A 19432-nucleotide genomic window follows, 5' to 3' on the forward strand; every position below is an offset into this window, starting at 1 on the left:
TAAACCTATGCATTCTAATTTTGGACTTCCCCACCCTAGGGAAAAGGCCTTGTCTATTTACCCTAACCATACCCCTCATGATTTTATAAACCTTAATAAGGTCACCCCTCAGCCTCTGACGCTTCAGAGAAAATAGCCTGAGACTATTCTGTCTCTCCTTATAATTCAAACCCTCCAAACACTGGCAATATCCTTGTAAATTTTTTCTGAAACCTTTCAAGTTTCATTACATCCTTTCTGTAGCAGGGAGATCACTTCCACATGCAGTATTCCTGAAATGACCTGACCAATGTCCTGTTCAGCGGCAACATGACCTCCCAACTCATATCCTCAACGCACTGACCAATAAAGGCCAGCATAACCAAATGCCTTCTTCACTATCCTACCTACCTGCAACTCCACTTTCAAGAAACTATTAACCTGCACACCAAGGCTTTTTTTTGTTCAGCAACACTCCAAGACCTTACCATTAAGTGTATAAGTGCTGCCCTGATTTGCCTTTCTAAAATGCATCTCACATTTATCTAAATTAAACTCCATCTGCCATTCTGTGGCCCATTGGCCCATCTGATCAAGATCTCATTGTACTTGGAGGTAACCTTCTTCACTGCCCATTACGCCTCCAATTTTGATGTCATCTGCAAACTTCCTTACCATATCTTCCATGTTCACATCCAAATCATTTATATAAATGACAAAAAGCCATGGGCCCAGCACCGATCCTTGTCACACACCACTGGTCATAGGCCTCCAATCTGAAAAGCAACCCTCCACAACCACTCTGTCTTCTACCTTTGAGCCAATTGTGTATCCAAATAGCTAGTTCTCCCTGTATTCTGGGTGATCTAATCTCGCTAACCAGTCTACTACGAGGAAACTTGTCAAATGCCTTAATGAAATCCATAAAGATCATGTCCATTCCATTGCCCTCATTAATCCACTTTGTCACTTTTCCAAAAAACTCAATCAAGTCAGTGAGGCACGATTTCCCACACATAAATTGGTGCTGGGGAGGCACAGTAGCGAGCACTGCTGTCTCACAGCGCCAGGGACATGGGCACGATTCCACCCTCGGGCAACTGTGTGGAGTTTTCTCCGGGTGCTCTGGTTTCCTCCCACAGTCCAAAGGTGTGCAGGTTAGGTGGATTGGCCATGTTAAATTGCCCAGAGTGTGCAGCGATGTGTAGATTAGGTGGGTTATTGGTGGATGGGTCTGGGTGGCATGTTCTGAGGGTTGGTGTGGACTTATTGGGCTGAAGGGCCTGTTTTCACACTGTTAGGATTCTATTATCTACGATCAAAGCCATATTGACTATCCCTAATCAGTCCTCCTTACCTTTCCAAATACATGTAAACCCTGACCCTCTGGATTCCCTCCAACAACTTGCCCACCATTGATGCCAGGCTCACCGGTCAGCAGTTCTCTGGCTTTTCCTTACCACCTTTCTTAAAGAGGGACACAGTGTTAGCCAACCTCGAGTCTTCCACCACCTCACCTGCGGCTATCGAAGATACAAATATCTCAGCAAGGGGCCTAGCAATCATTTCCCTCGCTTTCCACAGAGTTCTAGGGCACACCTGCTCAGGTCGCAGGGATTTATCCACCCTTATGCAATTTAAGACGTCCAGCCCCTCCTCCTCTGTAATATGGGAATTTTTCAAAATGTCGTTTTATTTCCCTTCACAGTCTCAATTTTCCATATGCTTCTCAACAGTAAACACTGATGCAAAATACTTGTTCAGCAACTCCACCATTTCTTGCAGTTCCAAACATAGGCGGTCTTGCCGATCTTTAAGGGGTCCTATTCCCTCCCTAGTTACCATTTTCTCCTTAGTGTATTTGTAGAATCCCTTTGGATTCTCCTCCATCCTACTTGCCAAAGCAATTTCATGTCCTCTTTTTGCTCTCCTGATTTCCCTCTTAATTATTCTCCTACTGCCTTTGAGTAATTTACTCAATCAATGCTGTCTATACCTGACATATGCTTCCTTCTTATTTTTAACCATTATGTCAATTTGTCTAGTCATTCAGCATTCCCTATACCTACCAACATTGCCCTTCATGCTAACATGAACATACTGTGTCTGGACTCTTGCTATCTCATTTCTGAAGGCTCCTCATTTTGTAGCCATCTCCTCACCTGCAAACATTCGTCCCCAATCAACTTTTGAAAGTTCTTAACTAATGCCATAAAAATTGGCCTTCCTTCAATTTAGAAATTTAACTTTTCAATATGGTCTATCCTTCACCATCACTATTTTAAAACTAACAGAATTATGATCACTGGCCACAAAGTACTCCTCCACTGACACCTCAGTCACCTGCCCCACCTTAGTTTCCAAAAGAAGGTCAAGTTTGGCACCTTCTCTAGTAGGTACATCCACATACTGAATCAGAAAATGTTCTTGTACACACTTAACAAATTCCTCTCCTTCCAAGCCTCTGACACTACAGCAGTCTCAGTCTACATTTGGGAAGTTAAAATCCCCCATGTAACCATCCTATTACTCTTACAGTTAACTGAGACCTCCTTGCAAAGTTGTTTCTCAATTTCATGCTGACAATCAGCGAGGTCTGTAATATAATGCCAATTAGGTGATCATCCCTTTCTTATTTCTCAGTTCCACCCAAATAACTTCCCTGGACGTATTCCCAGGAATATCCTCCCGAAATACACTGAAACGTTATCCCTTGCCCCCCTTTCTGTAGCACCTATACCCTGGAATATTAAGCTGCCAGTCCTATCCATCTCTGGGCCACATCTCTGTAATTGCTATGATATCCCAGTTCCATGTTCCCAACCATGCCCTGAGTCCATCCTCCTTGACTTACCTTTTAACTTCCTGCCCAACTGCCTATATTCTCTCCTCAGAATTTCAACTTTTTCTCTTCCTATGTCATTAGTTCCAACGTGTACAAAAACCTCCTGGTGGTCCCTCTCATCTTTGAGATGATTCTGCATCCTCCCAGAGATATCCTTGATCCTGGTTCCAGGCAAGCAACATATCATTCTGACGTTGGCCAAAGAAACATCCATCTGTGCCGCTGACTAGACAAACGCCTTTAATAATTGTTTGATTGGATCCTGGCCGACCCTTCAGCTCATTAGAGCCAGCCTCAGTATCAGAAATCTGGCTGTCAGTTCTACTTTCCCCTTAGAATCACTCACACCTTACATTTTCCAAACTATCATGTTTGTTTTAAATGGAGATAGCCACAAGAGACTCCTGCACTACCTGCCTCCCTCTCCTACCTTTTCTACAGGCCACTCATCTATCCGACTGTATTGTCAATTTATCTCCCTACCTGCAACGGCCATCCATTACAACCCCTAGCTCCAGTTAATTCCACATTGCCTCTAACTTCCCCTCCAACCGATGCATGTAATCTGAAAGGATTCACAACCAAACAGACTTCCTGCAGACATAATAATCAGTAACACGGAAACTCTCTGGAATCTCCAACATCCAACAGGAAAATCACATAATTCTACTAAAGGCCAGTTCAATTTTTGCACTGGCTGTGGTCATCATGAAAATTCGACCTTCTTAACATTGCCTCTTACCTGAGACAGAGTGTCTATCAAATTAAACCAGCATGGCTTCTCTTTCTCTAAATGAGAAAGCAGCCCTATGGTCCTCTGGGACTATGGCAATTGTTATTTTACCTATTTCTGCCTAGATAAGGAAAAATAGAGAATACTTCACCATGGGTAAGGAGAGAATGCTGAAATGCATCAGTACATGTCAAGATAAAATTAAGAATACTTCAGAGTGGAAAACAGGTTAGGCTTAGGCAATATTCCAGTGATGATAAGAATAGAATGAGAAAGTATTTTAGAACAGGTTAAGAGAAGGAAATTAGCATAAGATTCAAGAAGTAACTGAGCAAGTGTTTGAAGAGTGATGGAATTCAGAAGGGGAGAGTATGGTGAACTAGACTAGAGTAAGGAATTAATGATAGTCCCAGACTAGAAGTATTGAGATAAAATCCTAAAGAAAACATGAAGATGAGTATGTTTAAATTCAGATGTATCATAACTTCAGGAGTAAGTTATTAGAGGTTCTGGTCTATTAACCAAAGTCACAGTTAGCATAAACCTACCGAGGTGTTAGCAAAGGAATGCTGATGTGAGTACTGTAGAAGGGTTGCTATTTGTTTTGTGTAAGAGATGTGTTTTTGTTTTGAATTAGTACAGAACTATTTTGGGATTAACAGAATTATACTTTTACTGTATATTTAGAACAGTGAGTAGCAATCTTTGCACGATCAACTACAGAGCTGGTCAACGTATATCCAAATCTGGAGATGTTCAAAGACATTAGCATGATGAGAGTAACATAGAAATTACAAGGAAAGAGTTGGCTAGTCCTTCCTGACTGAATACAACTCTCAAGTGTCCTGCAGCAAAAATCTCTGCATTTTCAACCAAACTGTTGAGTTGCAGTGGCCTATAACTCTATTACCCCTTGTTAAACACACTTTGGAATAAGCTGGTAATTCAAATAACATGGAAAGCAAAATGACTGAGATAGTAGAAACTGCAGATGCTGGAGAATCTGAGATAACAAGGTGTGGAGCTGGATCAACACAGCAGGCCAAGCAGCATCAGAGGAGCAGGAAAGGTGACGTTTTGGGCCTAGACCCTTCGTCAGAAATGGGGGGAGGGGAAGGGGATTCTGAAATAAATAGGGAGGGGGAGGCGGAGGCGGATAGAAGATGGATAAAGCAGAAGATAGGGAGAAGAGACAGACAGGTCAAAGAGGCAGGGGTGGAGCCAGTAAAGGTGAGTGTAGGTGGGCAATTACGGAGAGGATAAGTCAGTCCAGGGAGGACATACAGGTCAATGGGGCAGAATGAGAAATGACTACATGTAATAAATGTGGAGTTTACCGGTTATTCTCCTTGAAGGCTGGGTGTCAAATGTAGACATTTCAATGAGACTTTGTCCACGTTGAATTGCTGGCTGCAGAGCATGTTCAGTGAAGAGTGCTGTTGGGGTTACCCGCTGAAGCCATATACTTCGAAACAAAATGGAACAGATTTAACTTCTTGCTTCAAACAACTTAATATTTATATTTTTCAAATTGTCTGATGGACAGTTAACCCATTAATACAATGCATTAATACTTTACACCTGCTAGGAAGCTTGGCAGGGAGACACTGGCAGAAGCGCATTTTCAGCTGAGGGGCAACAGTGATAAATAACATTTTACAAGTGAGTTTGAGAAAGAGACTATTAGCTGCCCTTCATGAATCCAACTTTCCATCTCAGCATCTAGTGTTTTCTTTTAGAAATAGATCTAGCTTGCCAGCTTCTCGTCCAAAAATCACCCTCAGTTACTTTCTATTCTCAACCACTCCCATGTTCTTCTGTCCTGAAAATCTGAAAAACATCTTTTTCATTCATTCACAGGATGTCTACGTAGCAGGCTAGACCAGCATTTGCTGTGCATCCCTGATTGCCCAGAGGGCAGTTAAGCATCAACCACATTGCAGTGGGTTTGTATGGCAGACCAGCTAAGGACAGCAGTTTGGGAGTACCAGGACTTTAGTGAAGACTTTATTCAAGAACTTTAATGAAGCAGATAAGTTTTACCAAAAATCAACAATGGTTGTATTGTCATGGTTAGACTCTTAATTCCAGATTTTTATTTATTCCACCATCTGGCAAGTTTGGAACCCAGGTTTAAAGGACACCAGAGATAATGGGAACTGCAGATGCTGGAGAATTCCAAGATAACAAAATGTGAGGCTGGATGAACACAGCAGGCCAAGCAGCATCTCAGGAGCACAAAAGCTGACGTTTCGGGCCTGGACCCTTCATCAGAGAGGGGGATGGGGAGAGGGAACTGGAATAAATAGGGAGAGAGGGGGAGGCGGACCGAAGATGGAGAGTAAAGAAGATAGGTGGAGAGAGTGTAGGTGGGGAGGTAGGGAGGGGATAGGTCAGTCCAGGGAAGACGGACAGGTCAAGGAGGTGGGATGAGGTTAGTAGGCAGCTGGGGGTGCGGCTTGGTGTGGGAGGAAGGGATGGGTGAGAGGAAGAACCGGTTAGGGAGGCAGAGACAGGTTGGACTGGTTTTGGGATGCAGTGGGTGGGGGGGAAGAGCTGGGCTGGTTGTGTGGTGCAGTGGGGGGAGGGGACGAACTGGGCTGGTTTAGGGATGCAGTAGGGGAAGGGGAGATTTTGAAACTGGTGAAGTCCACATTGATACCATATGGCTGCAGGGTTCCCAGGCAGAATATGAGTTGCTGTTCCTGCAACCTTCGGGTGGCATCATTGTGGCAGTGCAGGAGGCCCATGATGGACATGTCATCTAGAGAATGGGAGGGGGAGTGGAAATGGTTTGCGACTGGGAGGTGCAGTTGTTTGTTGCGAACTGAGCGGAGGTGTTCTGCAAAGCGGTCCCCAAGCCTCCGCTTGGTTTCCCCAATGTAGAATAAGCCGCACCGGGTACAGTGGATGCAGTATACCACATTGGCAGATGTGCAGGTGAACCTCTGCTTAATGTGGAATGTCATCTTGGGGCCTGGGATGGGGGTGAGGGAGGAGGTGTGGGGACAAGTGTAGCATTTCCTGCGGTTGCAGGGGAAGGTGCCGGGTGTGGTGGGGTTGGAGGGCAGTGTGGAGCGAACAAGGGAGTCACAAGGATCCTCCAACACTTCCGCCATTTACAATCCGACCCCACCACCCAAGACATTTTTCCATCCCCTCCCCTGTCTGCTTTCCAGAGAGACCACTCTCTCCGTGACTCCCTTGTTCGCTCCACACTGCCCTCCAACCCCACCACACCCGGCACCTTCCCCTGCAACCGCAGGAAATGCTACACTTGTCCCCACACCTCCTCCCTCACCCCCATCCCAGGCCCCAAGATGACATTCCACATTAAGCAGAGAGTCACCTGTACATCTGCCAATGTGGTATACTGAATCCACTGTACCCGGTGCGGCTTCCTCTACATTGGGGAAACCAAGCGGAGGCTTGGGGACCGCTTTGCAGAACACCTCCGCTCAGTTCGCAACAAACAACTGCACCTCCCAGTCGCAAACCATTTCCACTCCCCCTCCCATTCTCTAGATGACATGTCCATCATGGGCCTCCTGCACTGCCACAATGATGCCACCCGAAGGTTGCAGGAACAGCAACTCATATTCCACCTGGGAACCCTGCAGCCATATGGTATCAATGTGGACTTCACCAGTTTCAAAATCTCCCCTTCCCCTACTGCATCCCTAAACCAGCCCAGTTCATCCCCTCCCCCCACTGCACCACACAACCAGCCCAGCTCTTCCCCCCCACCCACTGCATCCCAAAACCAGTCCAACCTGTCTCTGCCTCCCTAACCAGTTCTTCCTCTCACCCATCCCTTCCTCCCACCCCAAGCCGCACCCCCATCTACCTACTCACCTCATCCCACCTCCTTGACCTGTCCGTCTTCCCTGGACTGACCTATCCCCTCCCTACCTATACTCTCTCCACCTATCTTCTTTACTCTCCATCTTCGGTCCGCCTCCCCCTCTCTCCCTATTTATTCCAGTTCCCTCCCCCCATCCCCTCTCTGATGAAGGGTCTAGGCCCGAAACGTCAGCTTTTGTGCTCCTGAGATGCTGCTTGGCCTGCTGTGTTCATCCAGCCTCACATTTTGTTATCTTTAAAGGACACCAGCTGTGTTTCTGGATTAACAGTCTAGTGATAATACCATTTTTAGGACGAATAACAGAAGTTGCTGGAAAAGCTCAGCAGGTCTGGCAGCATTTGTAAAGAAAGCAAAATCAGAGTTAACGAATGCCCCTTCCTCCTTTTAGGACATCGCCTTCCCATACTGAAACAGCAAAACATTTTCTATTCTTTTATCCTATATATGCCACAGCTGAATGCTCCAACCCACATTAATATGACCTACCACCTCACTCTACACAGTCCTCAGACATTAAACACAATCATTCCCCGTCCCTACATTAATGTCATTTACAACAAAATAATTAATTATTCTCACAATGGGCCCTGACCCTGCGTTTGTCTCACTCCTACTCCTGCCCCCAGGATATGCTATTCTCATTCCACTCCACTCCAAGGGGGAAATAATAAAAAACCCTTCATCCCGCCCCGCCCATACCGGATTCGGAGATTTTTCACCGGGTCGAGGGTCCGGTAAACCGCCTCCACCCGCTCACTGCCGCACTCCGCCATAGCCGCGGTTTCCTTGGTAACGGAGCAGGCCTCAGGCCTCCTGCAGCTCGTGTCGGAGCGGATCCCCGCGTCAGCTCCAGCTGCGGGCTGTGCCCCAGCCCGGCTCAGGCAGCAGCGGTCGTGGCTCTCACGTCTCCCGGTTATCAACTGTACAAACGCTGTAAGTCCCGATAATTCAAGCTGACATTTCCATCACTGTCCCTCTGCAGATGATTATCTGAAAAAGGGTCCAGACCCGAAACGTCAGCTTTCCTGCTCCTCTGATGTCGCTTGACCTGCTCCGTTCATCCAGCTCTACGCCTTGTTACCTCTGCAGACCCTTCTCCTCGTCGACCACCAACTCAAACTGCCGTAACTTGCACAGTCTGTCTCCCCAGAATCGTTCACTCTTTTTGGGTTTGGCCCAATCACATAAGATGCCCTTCTACAAGGGCACCAGCAATTAGCGTTCACATTACAGAAAAGGAAATTTAGCAAACTAAAGGAGAATATTTTCTCTTCAGTGGGTCCAGTGTTCCAACAGTACCCAGGGCAAATTCAACCATACCCATGGCTGTTGGGTGCTATTTGGTAGCAATCATTGCTTGTATAGAATCACACTTGTACTTCATAGTATTTACAGCCCAATCATTTTAAGTCTTTATCTCGATCAAATGCATCCCCCCCCCCTTACTTCATTTCAACTCATCAGTTTAACATCAGTTAACCTGTCTCCCATATGTCAACATACATAATTGGAGGAGTAGGCCACCTGGACTCTTGAACCTGCTCTGTCATTTACTAAGATCATGTGTGATTGCAGTTTAACTCCACACGATTGCTTAAAATGAGCCATTGCACTTTATTAGCTTTATTTATTTCTCCAAAGATACTGCCAAACCTGCTGAGTATGTCCTGAATGTTGTTTTAACATTATCACATTGATTAAAGAATTTTCCCCAAAATTCCTTACTAAATTTATTAGTTTGTCAGCCTCCCAACTCACAAGGCGGTTGCTTGCACTTTGGTGGTCAACTCTGTTAAACATCACTTACTGTGATGCAGAAGTATTACTCCAGCACAGTAGGCTCGTCCATAATCGCTCAAGCCAAACAGCAACACACCAGGGAATTCCTGGAAGCCTGGTATTCTAACCAAACTCCATCAACAAACACATTAGTTTGTACACAGGGTCTAATTCACTGAAAAACACAGCTGGAAGTGGTACCAAACACCCCAACAAACTGAGACATATGAATAACAAGCCAGACAGAAAACCAACACTTCACCAGAGGTGCACTGACGATATTATCTAGCAGGGTGATGATACATTTGCAACCAGCCCACCAGTTCAGCAAGCATGTCTACAACTTCATCCACAACCCAAGATACAGATCTTGTCGAAAAATTTAAACTGTAGTCTCTGCCTTTAAAAACTTGGTTTTCCCTGGGCCCACTTCTAGGCTAGCTGATCTTCCCATTTCTTCTCGCCTCTTCTGCTTTCCCTCTGAATAATCATCCTCAGCACTCAGTGGCTGTCTCCTAATTGCCTACATCAATGTTTGCTGTTTTCATTTGTAAGTATGTTGTTGCAGAGGTATGGACATCCAGCAGATGTTCATACAGTGACTTGGAGATAGTAAAGACTGCAGATGCTGGAAGGGTTTTAACCGGAAACATTGACTTCCCTGCTCCTCAGATGCTGTGCTTTTCGAGCTCCATATTTATTGAGATTAGACTCAATGTCCAGTTTACCACATAAGTCATCATCTATCCAACATCATTACCAAGTCACTACAGATTTTTGGTAATGTGTATATCTATCACAAACCAGGATCTCAGAGTCAGTGATTTTTGTCTTGCCAAGAGATGCTGAGGATACAATTGGGACAGCAGTTCCTCAGCTTTTAACCCTGCCTACCATAAGTAGTCCTGATCTCACTACTATACAGGACTTCATAGAGGTCACAAGCTTAGAAGATTTGCAGTTTGGTGTTGTCAAATTACTCTAGTTTTACGCTATATTTATGAATGGTTATGTTGTATTTATGGCCCTGTATTTTGGATTATTCCACAAGTGAAAATATCTTCTCCACCCCATTAAGCTCCTTTAAAATCTTAGGCCTCAATCCAATCACTTCTGAATCCAGAGAAAAGCTTGTTTAGTCTTCCATGGTAGTTGTAACCTTTCAGTTCTAATGCAAAATAAATCCTACAAGAATACATCTCCAAAAGTTACTTTACACTCCTTTTGCAATAATGGAAACCAGATATTTGCCCAGTATTCCAATATGTGGTCTAAATTTCAATACAAATCTAACACTAATAAGTTAATTAAATACAAAAATATAAGCTCTGAACCTGAATGTTTTATTTGCATTTTTAGAGCTTTGTTAACCAGCACAGTTAATTTTCATGATTTGTGAATTTATACCACATTAACTTATTTTGCAAGATAACTTCCTTATTTTTCCTACCAAACCACAGCACCTTACACCCATCATTTGTCACTTACATGCCCAATCTGCACGTTACCATTTGTTATATTTTATCAGTATAAACAAAACCTCTAATTTGGTGGTAAACATTTATATAAATAATAGATAATAATAGTTGCAAACAGCATTCTGTGGAACACTAGGTTGTCAGTCTGCTCCTTCAGTTCCTAACCTCAATTTAGTCAGGAATCCACTTTGGTCTTTTGAAATCTCAGGTACATTGCACCAAACTGCATTAACCTTGCCTATTGTGTCTATGTGGGGTGGCATATCACATTACAAATCGCAAGTTTAAATTTACCAGATGTATTATAATCACCTAGAATATAAGAAGTCAAAGTATAATAATGCACTTTTTAATGCATTGCAACACTTTATTTTCACAAGCATTTCAAAAAGCAATCTAAATAGTCATTTAGGTTTTACAATATGAAAGGCAACACTTCCGAGGTAAAAAAAGTATTTTTAAACATCATGGTTTGCATCTTTAGCAAATTTCTATCACTGAGGCACGCCAGTGATTTGTTTCTGTCTCCATATTCATGAACAGGAGACAGATTTTGAAGTCAATAACACAGCAAAGGCAATAGGAGAGAATCAGCACTCATTTTATAGTGCTTCACTAAATATCAGAAAATAACTTTCAGTAAGTGCTTTATCCTAAACAGTGGAGTTTGCAAATGGCCATAATACACAAATACTTTAAAAATATACACATGTGCTTATACCAATTGCCAAGGCTGGTGCTTACCATTTGAAAATTTTAAAAGAAAATATAAACATCTAACTGAAAAACTATTGTTTAGAATTTGGGATATCCAATAGAATCAAATTGGTCATTTTGTAAAACTGAATGCTCTATAAGTGGTGTTTCTAAAGTCTGCCACTATGAATAGAGTGCAGTCTAAGCACCATATTCCACCTGACAATGTATATATACCCTTCAAATCATTTCTTTGGAGCGTCATACTGCAAAAGCATGACAAATTATTAACATTCTTTCTCCATGGCTGGGCAAATTTACTTGAGGCAAAAAAAAGCCGGAAATAGCACTTGCAATAAAGTTCAAAGTTTTTCTTAAATTATGAAAGGAATTTAATTACATTTTTGAATCATTTAAAACAGAGTTCAAGTGATTCACAAATTAATTATTAATATTGGCTGCAATGCAAAAAGATGTATCATACACTGAGTGCATGGACTTTCCTTAAGCAATGCCTATTGCCTCTCTGAACTAATACTAATGAAGGCTTTTTATACAGACAACATTTAGAATCCCTCATCAACATTTGTGTTGTCTGAGATTGAAACTCAACTACTTTTCCAAACAAATCAGAACTATCAGTATTTAACTTAACGATACATGTTCCAGTACAACACAAAAATGAATTGTCCATCATATCATAGGAAAATTAATTTACTATAATTCAAACCTTATTTTGAAAAAAAAGTGAGCCTGTTTGAATGCTCCAGAACATTCTGGCTGGTTTCCATTCCATTGCACAAATGCCATAAATACAAAGCAAACTTTACACATGTCCTGGACTAAAAGCAAACAGTAACAAAAATGACAGTTACCTTCAAATAGAGCAAGCTAAGTGGAATAGCAAAGAAAAATATTCAATGTACAAATTGATCAGTCTATTTAGCTCTTTGTATTCAAAAATATAACTCTTATGCATTTTTCTTCAGAAATTACAATCTTTTAATAGGTTTCACATTGTCCTGGCTTCACTTCCATGAAAAGCAAAATCTGTATCAACAAGATAGGTGTCTCCATATTGTAATTAGGAAATCTCTGTTCTTCAGAAACTCTGAAAGAGAACCCAGTGGTTAAAAGATCCACTATATAAAAGGAGCAAGAAGCTAGGTACATAATCTCCACTGGGCTGGGGAATTGGTGGGATGGGGTCTGTGGATGAGATACGGTAAGAGGCCATACTGTAAACATACTTGCCTTTTTCATATAAAGGACATGTCTTTAACACTTTCAAGATCCCCCCCCCAAAAATGAAGCTAAAACATACAAATTATTCACTGGGGCATGTGCTAAAAGTTATAATGTTAGGATTAAGAAGTAGTGAAGTGGAATACAGATGCAATACACAAGGACAAAATACTGAATTAGCCAAAACAACACTATGCAATATGTAACTGAAATTTGGGGTACTTACAACTTCAATTGCTGGATGGAAACAGGCAATAAGCTATTTCACATGTTACCCAACTTTTTTAGTGAAGTTGAAAGAAAAGAAAGGTAGATCAAGCAGGTCTAAAAACAGGTTGCCAACTTACTATAACCTGCTTTTCATTTGGGATATGTGAGAATTAACTAAATTGAGACAGTGAGTAGCTTTACCTTTGAGTTGATCCATGAAAGAGGGAGGGTTACATTAAGAAAAAAACATTTTAAGATAGAATGAGACAAGTAAGGATCAGAAATTAAATACTGTATACAACTCAAAAAAAAAACACAAGTACTCACAACTAGACAACGTAGTCACAGTGTAGATCATGGGGCAGGGCCTGGGTTGAAAATGCAAGACAGAAAAGGAGATGCTTTGGCAAAAGCACTGTATCTAGGTAGAAACTTCTACTAAAAAGAGCACTGTCCAAGCATAGTATGGATAAGAAGAAAAATATTATATGTTACTATGAACTATCTTTTTTGCTGTGTCATTAATAGATGAATTTCCTGTATACTTTTGCCCAAAAGGCAATAAAAAAATTGTATACAATAACATTGAGAAACTAGACAATAGGTTTAAAATAAAGTTAAGAAAATAAATACCCACGGTGTTATTTTTGAAATTTATTTCCCTGCCTGCAAGTTGATTGGCTCTTGCAGGGTCAGAGATGGTCCACACAAATCCCAAACCCCTGGAGCCACATTGAGATGATAATTCTAATGCAATCCCGATGGATTTTTATGATGTATTCATCTATTGGCAATATTCCAGCTAATAAAAAGATAGACAGTGATTTTTCAATAATTATTGAAGTATTGCAACCTGATAACCTGTGTATTCATGGTAAAGTTCCACGGTATTACAGGTAATGTTTGGCATAGATACAGGATTGGTTGACCAGTAGAAATCAAAGAGTAGGGGTAATTGGGTGTTTTCTTGGTTGGCAGTCAGTGGCTAGTGGTATGCCTCAGGGATCAGTGTTGGGACCACAATTGTTTATAATTTACACAGATGATTTAGAGTTGGGGACTAAGTGTGGTGTGTCAAAATTTGCAGATGATACTAAGAGGAGTGGTAGAGCGAAGTGTGCAGAAGACACTGGAAGTCTGCTGAGGGATACAGATAGTCGAAGTGAGTGGGCAAAGGTCTGAAAGATGGAGTACAATGTTGATAAGTGTGAGGTCATTGGTTTTGATAGGAATAACAGGAAAATGGACTATGTTTTAAATGGTAAAAAATTGCGTGACTTGGGTGTCCTTGCGCATGATAAAAGTAGGATTGCAGGTGCAGCAGATAATTAAAAAGGCAAATGGAATTTTGTCTGCCATTGCTAGAGGAATGGAGTTTAAAAACAGGGAGGCTATGCTGCAGCTATATAGAGTCCTGGTGAGGCCACACCTGGACTACTGTGTGCAGTTTTGGCCTCCTTACTTAAGGGATATACCAGTGCTGGAGGGGGCACAGAGGAGATTCACTCGATTGTTTCCAGAGTTGAGAGGGTTGGATTATGAAGAGAGACTGAGTAGGCTGGGATTATACTCATTGGAATTCAGAAGAATGAGGGGAGATCTCATAGAAACATTTAAGATTACAAAGAGAGCAGATAAGGTGGAGGCAGGGAGAGTTTTTTTTCCACTAGCAGGTGAAACTAGGACTAGAGGGCATCGCCTCCAAATACAGGGAAGCAGATGTAGGACTGAGGTCAGGAGGAACTTCTTCACCCAAAGGGTTGTGAATCTGTGGAATTCCCAGCCCAGTGAAGATGTTGAAACCACCTTGCTGCAAGTTTTTAGGCGAGGCTAGATAAACTTTTGAACAGTAAAGGAATTAAGGGTTATGGTGAGTGAGCGGGTAAGTGGAGCTGAGTCTCAAAAAGATCAGCCATGATCTTATTAAATGGCGGGGTGGGCTCGAGGGGCCAGATGGCCTACTCCTGCTCCTAGTTCTTATGTATTACACAGGTATCAACAAGCTTAAGAACCTTCCTATGTATTTATTCTTAAACTGGTTGATTGATTAGTATTATCATCCACATTGCTGATGTTTAATCTACGATCATCTCCGGATAAGGAAAAGTCTGGTTTCAGTAAAATAGCTGCAGAAGACAGCTGGCTGTTTGATTCAGTAAACAAAGTAATAAAATGTGAAGGCTTTGGTGATTAGGTGGAAATTTTCTTCCTACCTCCTCTCATCATGCCAACTCCTTGGTAGGATACTGTTCCATGGATATCTGTACCCTCCCCTCTATAGCTAACGTGGTTACCCTTTTCGTGTGAACCTCTGGAGTCAGTGGCAATGGACCATTCAAATGTGAAGTGAAATACAGCACTTTCAATCGGTATTCACCGAGAAGGATATGGTGGGTGGTGAGATTTGTGTGGAGCATGCTAATATGCTACAGCATTTTGAAATCAAGTAGTAGTGTTGGAATTCTTGAAAAGCATTAAGGTGGATAAGTCGCCAGGGCCCAATGGTATCGAGCCCAGATTGTTGAGAGAGGCAAGAGAAAAGATTGCTGGTGCCTTGACCAAGATCTTTGTATCCTGCCCATCCAGTGGAGAGGTCCCCATAGAACTGGCGAGTAGTGCATGTTGTTCCTCTGTTCAAGAAGGGAATAGGGATAATCCAGGAAACTATAGACCAGTGAGGCTTACATCAGTGATTGGAAAACTACTGGAGAGAATTCTTAGGGATAGGATTTACAAACATTTCAAAAATATGGCCCAATTTGGGACAGTCAGCATGGCTTTGTGCAGGGCAGGTCAGGTCTTACAGCTCTCTGAGGAAGGGTCACCAGATCCGAAACGTTAACTGACATTTTTTCTTCACAGATGCTGCCAGACCTGCTGAGCTTTTCCAGCAACTTATATTTTTGTTCACGTCTTACTAACTTGATTGAATTTTTTAAGCAGTGATGAAGGTGCTCAATGAGGGCACAGCAGTGGATGTTGTTTACGTGGATTTTAGTAAGGTTTTTGACAAGGTCCCTCACGGAAGGCTCATCCAGAAGATTAAGATACATGGAATCCACTGTGACTTGGCCACATGGATTCAGAATTGGCTTGCTCATAGAAGGCAGAGGATAGTGGTAGAAGGGTGCTTTTCTGGATGGAGGTCGTACCTTGTGGTATTCCACAGGGATCCGTACTGGGACCTCTACATATGTGATATATATGTATAAATGACTTAGGTGAAAATGTACTTGGGTGGGCTACTAAGTTTGCAGACAATACAAAGATTGGTGAAGTTGTGAATAATGTAGAAGGTTGTCAAAGGATACAGCAGGATGTAGATCAATTGCAGAAATGGGTTGAGAAATGGCAGTTGGAGTTTAATCTGCATAACAGTGAGTGCTGCACTTTGGGAGATCAAATGTTAAAGAAAAGTATAGAGTTAATGGCAGGATTCTGAACAGCATTGATGTACAGAAGTCTTCGGATTTAAGTCCGTAGCATCCTGAAAGTAGCCACGCAAGTAGATAGGATGGTTAGGTTAGCATATGGCATGCATGCCTTTATTGGTTGGGGAATTGAGTACAAGAGTCAAGATGTCATGCTGCAGCTTTATAAGACAACTGTTAGGCCACACTTACGAGTATGGTGTTCAATTCTGGTTGCGAGATTACAGGAAGGATATGGAGACATTGGAGAAGGTGCAGAAGAGGTGTACCAGGGAACTGCCTGGATTAGAGCATATCAGCTATAAAGAAAGGCTAGAAAAACTTGGGTTGTCTTCTCTTGTGTGGCAGAGGCTGACAGGAGACTTGATAGATGTCTATGAAAATTATGAGATGCAGAGATAGGGTTGATGCTCAGAATCTTTTTCCCCCAGAGTTGAAATGGCTAAAACGAGGGGACGTGCATCTAAGGTGAGAGGGGGTAAGTTCAAAAGAGACGTGAGGGGCAGGCTGTTTTACACAGAGAGTGGTAGGAGTCTGGAATGCACTGCCAGGGGTGGTGGTAGAGGCAGATACAATTAGAGCATTTAGGGTCTTTTAGATAAGCAAATGAATATGCAAAGAATGGACAGATATAGACCAAGGACAGGCAGAAGGGATTAGTTTTACTTGGTGTCATTTTTGGCCCAACACTGTGGGCCAAAGGCCTCGTTTCTGTGCTGTACTTTTCTGTGTGTATATCTAAAACATTTGTGTTCCACTATAGTGCTCTCCCCAGGGAAAAATGCAAGTCCTGGTTAAACAAGGTATAGAAAATTGATTCAGTATCATTGAAAATTAAGTGCAAAATTTTCCATATCTGTCAAAGATACAGCAAAGGCCTACATCAACTTAAAAAAGAAACATGTTCTTCCATAAGATTTTCCGTTCTTTTTCACTGAAGAAAATTTATTAAAACAATGAGCTCCAGAAAATGCATTTTTAAATATACTTGTATATTTACTTTTTGGGTTATTTTATGAAGAAAGGTTGGGCTTCAACTCGGAGTTTAGAAAAATGGGAGATGTTCTTATTGGAACACAACACCCTGTGGAATCGAGAAGCAGGAAGTATAGTTTCAGAATAATGGATTGCCCTTTTAAGATAAAGGAGAATCTTTAAAAATCTCTACCCGCAGCACTGTGGAGAGTAAATTCTTGAATATGTTCAAGGCCTAGAAAGACAGAATTTTGAACTATAGGGACTCAAGTGTTATGAGGAACAGACAGAAGTGTAAAACTGAGACCAAGATCAGATCATCCATGATCTTACTGAATGGCAAAGCAGACTTGATGCATCACATGGCTTACTCCTGTTCCTAGTTCTTATGTGGTACTAAATACTTCCATATAACCAAACACCCTCAACAGTACTTATTTTTTAAAACTGCACCCCATTGTTCTTTCCTTGGATGCAAATGATAAAGCGCAACTTCTTATCAGGAGGATGATTATAGGATCAAGACTGAAAATTTAGAGATAGAGTCAAGCAGCAACATTAACAAAAATCTGTCATCAATCAGCTCATTTAACCTTGATTAAGATTGGAGGCACTTCAATGTCAAGGCACTTTCATATTGATGTTAGGGCTCCAAAAAGAGCAGTCCTGAAATCTGCACTCCACCCTCTACACTGTGGCAGCGTGCAATCGATCCGTGTAGGGGTCAATAAGAAGGAAGCCCATGCTTTCTTGCTTCGAATAGGTAATCTGAAGATTGATGAAAACCAAATGATAGACATAATTCAGAGGCGAGCAGAGCATATCCTTTATATTAGGTTATGCTTTTGACACCATCAATATAAAAGTGTCTTCAACAAGGAAGACCCAGTGGAGCCATGGATTACACCCAACAAAAGGGACATCATCCTGCAATACAGAAACATTATAAATCAGACTCCAACGTCACAACCATCACAATTCATTAAAAGTAGAAAATAAATATCATTTTTCAAAGTCAGTCAGTTGTGTGATGGTCAAGTCAGATTGTACCATGGCAAAGAGCCAAGTTGAGATTCTGGGTTAGCTCTCAGTTACTGGCTGGGTCACAGCATTCTGTCCAGTGCATACCCTCTTCAGTGGCGGTGCCCCCGAATATTCATCATCCTCCTCTTCCACGACCTGGTAACAAATTTTTTAAAAAGGAGTTGATCTGAAGAATCACAAAGTACATTAGAAGCTTTGCTGTTAAAACTACAGAATTTTGGTTGAAATAAAAAATTCACTAAAAACCAAGATCTGTTTAACATTCTGAATGGGTCCCTATGAAATAAATGCTGAATAAAAAAGGAGAATCCCAATATTGCTGAATCCGAGACTAATTCTTTCCCAGCAAAATTCTATGGTCCAGTGAAATTTTCAGCCAACTGCTTAAACATTTTCTTCGTTGAATTCACAAAAGAATTTGCTTATTTTGAATCATCCAATACATTAGCTTTATTGTTTAAAAATAAGTCTAATGCCAGCAGTATACGACAATTTCGAGATGGACAGCCAGAAAAAACACTACCGACCTAGGACTCTGGAAATGACGCGTACCACTTTTTAGTTTGATCTTGACAATGCTTTTTTAATACTTCTAAGAGAATAAATTTGCAGGGAATAAAAAAACTCAAAAACAATAAGCTATTGCTCAACTCTCTAGATCAATATTGCTGATAGCATCACTTTCCAAATTTCTATCCTGCTCTGCGACTTATTGATCTTAGCTGTTGCACCGCTTTCTGTAAGTGGTTATTGTTGTGCAAGACTAAAAACAGGGATTCTGCAGCATAACTGACTATGGAAATCATCACAGCAAGATTTTCCCATCTGTCCCTCCACAATATTCATTTTACAGCAGAGACCGCATGATTGGTAACTTAAACCAATTTTCCTTTTCTAACTAAAGGAATATGTAGCTTCCCAATTTTCACAGCATTTACCCATTAAACCACCAGGAAGTTCAAATCCTAAGATTCACAGTGCTAAAACTCAATATGTTTTCCATCCTCTATAAAGATTTAAACTACTTATTATTCTGGTAAGCATTAAATATGTTGGGATGTATCAACTTAATTTGGAAATCATGGCCTTGCAACACTAGTCAAATTTATCTACCAGTTTCACATATTGTTTGTTAGGAGTTAATCATTCCTC

General features: G+C 41.7%; 2 protein-coding genes across 9 annotated transcripts in view; both read right to left on the bottom strand.

Moving 5' to 3' along the window:
- mks1 (MKS transition zone complex subunit 1) overlaps positions 1 to 8943 on the bottom strand; it is a 73448-nt gene extending 64505 nt beyond the window's left edge. Inside the window, exons 1-2 of one of the 2 annotated variants that reach the window (XM_048557167.2) lie at positions 8122 to 8943; positions 4895 to 5022 (exon numbers count right to left, since the gene is read on the bottom strand). In XM_048557167.2, coding sequence (XP_048413124.1) covers positions 4895 to 5022; positions 8122 to 8195 — 202 coding nt within the window. In that variant the 5' untranslated portion in view covers positions 8196 to 8943. The remainder of the gene's footprint in view (positions 1 to 4894; positions 5023 to 8121) is intronic. The other variant, XM_048557166.2, reaches the window with a different exon arrangement.
- Positions 8944 to 11012: 2069 nt separating this feature from the next.
- Positions 11013 to 19432, bottom strand: part of LOC125464689 (B-cell CLL/lymphoma 7 protein family member B-like) — a 34252-nt gene continuing 25832 nt past the window's right edge. For 2 of the 7 annotated variants that reach the window (XM_048557385.2, XM_048557381.2), the window contains exon 7: positions 11013 to 18415. In XM_048557385.2, coding sequence (XP_048413342.1) covers positions 18317 to 18415 — 99 coding nt within the window. In that variant the 3' untranslated portion in view covers positions 11013 to 18316. The remainder of the gene's footprint in view (positions 18416 to 19432) is intronic. The other 5 variants (XR_007250061.2, XM_048557384.2, XR_009447320.1 and 2 more) reach the window with 5 other exon arrangements.

This window comes from Stegostoma tigrinum, chromosome 27 (assembly GCF_030684315.1).
Source record: "Stegostoma tigrinum isolate sSteTig4 chromosome 27, sSteTig4.hap1, whole genome shotgun sequence".
In the NCBI taxonomy this organism is placed as follows: Eukaryota; Metazoa; Chordata; class Chondrichthyes; order Orectolobiformes; family Stegostomatidae; genus Stegostoma; species Stegostoma tigrinum.